This window comes from Priapulus caudatus, unplaced genomic scaffold (genome assembly GCF_000485595.1).
Source record: "Priapulus caudatus unplaced genomic scaffold, Priapulus_caudatus-5.0.1 Scaffold521, whole genome shotgun sequence".
Classification (NCBI taxonomy): domain Eukaryota; kingdom Metazoa; phylum Priapulida; class Priapulimorpha; order Priapulimorphida; family Priapulidae; genus Priapulus; species Priapulus caudatus.
Genome location: NW_014577582.1, coordinates 166,391 through 171,612, shown reverse-complemented (window position 1 = coordinate 171,612; position 5,222 = coordinate 166,391). Strand labels below are relative to the sequence as shown.

General features: G+C 50.6%; 1 protein-coding gene across 1 annotated transcript in view; it reads left to right on the top strand.

The window, feature by feature from the left end:
- LOC106811269 (paramyosin-like) overlaps positions 1-5,222 on the top strand; it is a 14,016-nt gene that overhangs the window by 6,835 nt on the left and 1,959 nt on the right. The window contains exons 2-8 of the mRNA XM_014814831.1: positions 147-387; positions 730-925; positions 1,188-1,364; positions 1,958-2,069; positions 2,467-2,569; positions 2,972-3,135; positions 3,899-4,105. Coding sequence (XP_014670317.1) covers positions 147-387; positions 730-925; positions 1,188-1,364; positions 1,958-2,069; positions 2,467-2,569; positions 2,972-3,135; positions 3,899-4,105 — 1,200 coding nt within the window. The remainder of the gene's footprint in view (positions 1-146; positions 388-729; positions 926-1,187; positions 1,365-1,957; positions 2,070-2,466; positions 2,570-2,971; positions 3,136-3,898; positions 4,106-5,222) is intronic.

Genomic DNA, 5,222 nt, shown 5'->3' with positions numbered 1-5,222 from the left:
TCACCCTCCTCTCTCACCCTCTCACCCTCCTCTCTCACTCTCTCACCCTCCTCTCTCACCCTCTCACCCTCCTCTCTCACTCTCTCACCCTCCTCTCTCACTCTCTCACCCTCCTCTCTCACCCTTCTCTCTTACTCTCTCTGCAGGCGACCTGCGCGACGCCAACGAGCGCATCAGCCAGCAGGAGAAGACCATCCAGGAACTGAACGTCACCATCACGCACCTGGAAGCCGACAACAAAGAGCTTCAAGATGCTCTCCGGGAGGAGGAGGCTGCGCGCAAGCACGCCGAAACCCGCTGCAAGGAGCTGGCGCTGGAACTGCAGTACACTCGCGCCGAGTACGAGAAGAAACTGCAGATGCTGCAAGATCAGATGGAGGCACTGCGGTAAATAGAGACCCATAGTTAAATGAGAGAACGCTGGTTTAATATAGATGTTAGAAACCTTTTTGGTGTCTATTCTGTAGCTTAGCCCATATAGGTAATACGAAGATGAACAGTAAAATTAAAATGCTCTGTATGATTGTTAAGACGGTGGTCCGGTTAGCAGAGCCTATGCCGTTGTTCGCACTGCTCTTGTGTTCGCGCTGCTCTTGTGTTTACGCTGCTCTTGCTGCTCTCTCTGCTCTTGTTGCTCGCTCTGCTCTTGTGTTCACACCATCCTACATTGGCCGCCATGTTTGTTCCTTACGCTGCCCTCCATCAACCGCCATGTTTGTTCCTGTGCAGCAAGCAGATGCAGATGGAGCTGGACGCCCTTATCGTCAAGATGGCCGACATGGAGGCTCGCCACAAGGCAGAGGTCAACCGCCTGAAGAAGAAGTTCATGGCCGAAATCAACGAACTCGAGATGGCCCTGGAGAGCGCCAACGCGGCCCGCCTCGAGGCAGAGAGGAAGTGCAAGGCCCTCGCAGCTCAGCTCAAGGTAGATGGCGCTACGAGCGCACCGAATAAAATTACATACATACACTATAAAAAATGTATAAATTATATATAAATATATATATATATATATTGGCACTAAAGTACACAGTGAAATTACGCTCAGGGGTAAACAGGGGTAATGTTGTCTCTTAGACCGTTGATAAGGACATTTTAACATTACGAGACTGAAAATACTAGCGATTCCCTCTCGTACACATACCTGTACGCTAACCTCTCCCTCTCTCTCTTCTCCCGTGTTACAGGACCTGCAGGGACTGTACGAGGACTGCCAGCGCCAGCTGCAGCAGACCCTGGACCAGATGAACGCCCTGCAGCGTCGCTGTCTATTACTGCAGTCGGAGATCGAGGAAGTTCGCAGCTCTCTCGAGATCACCATGCGCCAGAAGAAGAACCTGGAACTCGAGTTGGACGATGCTCAGGTGAGAAGTAGTGGCGATAGCAGCGTCATCATTATCGTCATCGTTATTTTCGTCGTCTTCATCGTCGTCGTCGTTGTCGCCGCCGTCGTCGTTTTAGTAGTAGTAGTAGTAGTAGTAGTAGTAGTAGTAGTAGTAGTAGTAGTAGTAGTAGTAGTAGTAGTAGTAGTAGTAGTGGTAGTAGTAGTAGTAGTAGTAGTAGTAGTTAGTAGTAGTAGTAGTAGTAGTAGGTGAATACGTAGTAGTAGTTAGTAGTAGTAGTAGTAGTAGTAGTAGTTAGTGAGTAGTAGTGAGTAGTCAGTAGTAGCAGTAGTAGTAAGGTAGCTAGCCGCAGCAGCAGCAGCAGCACCAGTAGGCAGCAGCAGTAGCAGGCCTCTAGCAGCAGCAGCAGCAGTAGTAAGTACATCATCATCATCAGCCAGCAGCAGCAGCAGTCAGTAGCAGCATCATCATCAGCAAGCAGGCAGCAGCAGAATTCGCTCTCAAATACTAGCAGGGCTCTGACAAGTTCAGTGTCACAGGTTAGCGTTGAAATTTGCAAGTTAACGTGTGTCACCGTGTTTCAACTGCGTCGCTGTCACCCGTGTCCTTCCAGCGGTCCGTGTCAACGATCTGTCGTCAGCAATGTCAGATGCTTATGGCGCTTAAAGTCCAAGCTGGAGGCCGAACTCGCGCCGGACTCTCAAAGCGAGCGCTGGATGACATCAGGTTAAGGGAGGCCTGAGGAAGATGCGGGAGATGAGGGAGGATGGGCGCAGCCAGCACGAGGCCCGGGATGAAAGAGGATGGGGTGGTGATGGAGCCAAGCATGGTGGGGGCGGAGACTTGGTGTGTTGTTTTGCTGTTTTGTTAAATTCGTATTGCACGTTGGGCGGCGCATTAATTAGTATATATGCGTACATGCACGCAACGGCACTCATGCACAGCACGCGCCTATACAAAACACACCGCACTACACACACACACACACCCCACACATACACACACACGGCACTCCGGCGCGCGCACACACCACACACGCACTACACTAACTACAGCAACCGCTCACCACATACACCCGCGCCCCACCTTACCCACACACACCTTCCTCTCGCTCCCCTGACAGCACCCGACTTCCTCTCTCATTTGCAGATGGAGGCTCGGCAGCCGGCCCAGGACGCTGCCATGAAGGCTGAAGGAGGGCCCGCCGTGGCACTGATGACGCTTCGGTAAAACGAACAGAGAAATGCCTCAAGCTGGACAAACCCTTGCGAAGTCTCTCGATGGAGCAGGTTGCGGCATGCGCACATCACATCGTCTCATCTCGAGGCTACTTAAGCCCGCAATATGATATATACATTATATATTATATATATATATATATATATATACCTATCTATATATAATATATATAAAAAATAAATAAATATACATGTGTGAGCCAGGCCACATATAAATCGATATAAAATTTGGGTGCCATATATAATAAATCTATGTGGGGTGCAGGTCACGTCTAATCTTACGTACGTGAGACCGGCGGCCATGTTTAAGATGTGCTGAATGATAATAATTGATCCTAACGGTCGTGTATTTGAGGTATACTCACCTCTGCTTCTCATGCCGGCCCACAGACAGCGCGCATCTAACGGGAAATCGTCGTCTAACGTCAGCAATGCTGATGCTGGTGGGCGTGCGTTCTTTTACATCAAGGATCTCCAGGTTCGTTGGGCTGAGGTGCGACGGACTAACGCCATGGTCGTTGCTAAGCCGCGACAGATCGCCAAGATGGGAGCAGGCAGCGCGGGTGAGTACGGTGCTGACCAATCTGCTAGAACACCTGAGCAAAAATCTGCCTCTATTGTGTCCGACACTGTGGATAAAATGCGCCAAGTGCACGAGCTTACGACTAAACATTATCTGTGTTTAAACCACTGAGTTCGCCACAGTGTCTATGCCAGGACGTGTAAAGGTAGTGTAATATCATCATCCACATGTACCTACCAAACACCCATCTCCTCTAGCATACAGCCACCCTACTCTCACCTCACTCCTCCCTACTTCCTCTTCGCATCCTCCGCCTCTCTTTACCTTTTCTCTACTTCCTCTCTCTCTCTCTCTCTCTCTCTCCTCGTCTCTGCTCTCTTCTTCTCTTCTTCTCTCCTGCTGCTCTCTCATTCTCACTCTCTCACACACACACACAATATTCAGACCCACCTCTTTACTCCTATGCTAGCTATCATCTGCTCTATCTATTATCTAATCTATCTATCTCTCCTATCTTCTTATCTATCTCTCATCTATTCTTCCTATCTATCTATACTATCTATTATCTATCTATCGTATCTACTCTCCTCTCTCATCGTTCTAATCTCTCCCTTCTTCTCTACTCATCACCCCTCTCTCCCCCTTTTCTCTCTCTCTCTCTCTCTCTCTCTCTCTCTCTCTCTCTCTACCCTCTTCTCTCTCTCTCTTCTCTCTCTCTCTCTCTCTACTCTCTCTTACTCTCTCTCTTCTTTCTCCTCCGCCTCTCTCACTCATCTGACTCCTTTCTCTCTCTAGCTGCGTGATTCCGAGGCTGAGCTGGACGAGGAGAGGAAGAAGTGTGCTGGCATGGACAAGGGCATCAAGGTCCGCGACAGGCGCGTACGTGAGCTGTCTATCGAGATCGAGGACTAACAACGCTCGCATTCGTTGTGCTGCCAGGAGACCGTCGAGAAGTTCCAGGTCAAGATCCCAGTCGTACAAGCGCGGCCTGGATGAACAGGGTACAGATGAGAGGGAGGAAGGGGAGGGAGGGGGAGGAAGGGAGGGAGAGAGGAGGGAGGGAGGGAGAGAGAGAGGGGATTATTTCACTCAGTTGTTCAGACGGCTGTTCATACATTTATTTATTCACGGTTGTTCACAGGTGTACGGTTGTTCATACGACTACTCGTACGTTTGTTCGTACGTTCTTTCACACGTCTGTTCGTACGTTCATTCACACGGGTTGTTCACACGGTTGTTCACACGGTTGTTCACGGCTGTTCGTACGTTCATTCACACGCGTTGTTCACACGGTTGCTCACACGTTGTTCACGCGGGGTGTTCGTACGTTCGTGTCCGCAGGAGAGCCGCAGAACCAGAAACGTCACAGGCCGTCTGGTCGTCGCTACCAGAGAGAGCTCGAGGATTCGGAGAGCCGCGCCGAGCAGGCCGAAGCCAACCTGAGCGTGATGCGCTCCAAGCACCACACCGTCATCAGCAGCGGCCTGTCGCTCCTCCCGTCATCGTCGACGAACGCGCCGTCTCGCCGCTTCTAAACGCCGGCGCACCATCGCCGTCAACGCGAACGCTCGCCCGCGCTGTTTTGCCGAGTTCGTGACGTGTCGAGCCAGCGCGCGCGTTTTGTGTGTGACGTAGTCGAAAAGTGCGCGCATTTTGTGTGTGACGTCATCGGAAGTGGTTGAGTGAGTGAACGCGGCGGTGCACTGTCGTCGAAAACCGTGAAGAGGTTTCCCTTTGGCAGACTCGGTCGGTGCGCTGAGCGCGCGCGTCACGGAGTCGGACCATAAGCAGAGAGTTTTGTTTATTCACGTCGTACAAGTTGTTTTCTTTTTCGCTGGAGTAGATAAATAATGATGGCGGACGCGGAGATGGGTGTAGGCGGACATCTTTGCTCCCAACCCACCCCAACCACCGTAGTGCGCTAGCTGAGAGTGAGAGACACGCCACGTTATATATTATAACTCTTGTGTCATCGTCATCATAAATCTGTAAAAAATTACTCTGTCTCTCTCCTCGCTTCTTCGAATCTCTGTCATCAAGCAATAGATTTCGCGAATCGATTAATTAAAATTCAATTCAATCGCTGTGTAACGCTTCCTTTCGTTTAGGGCTAAATTC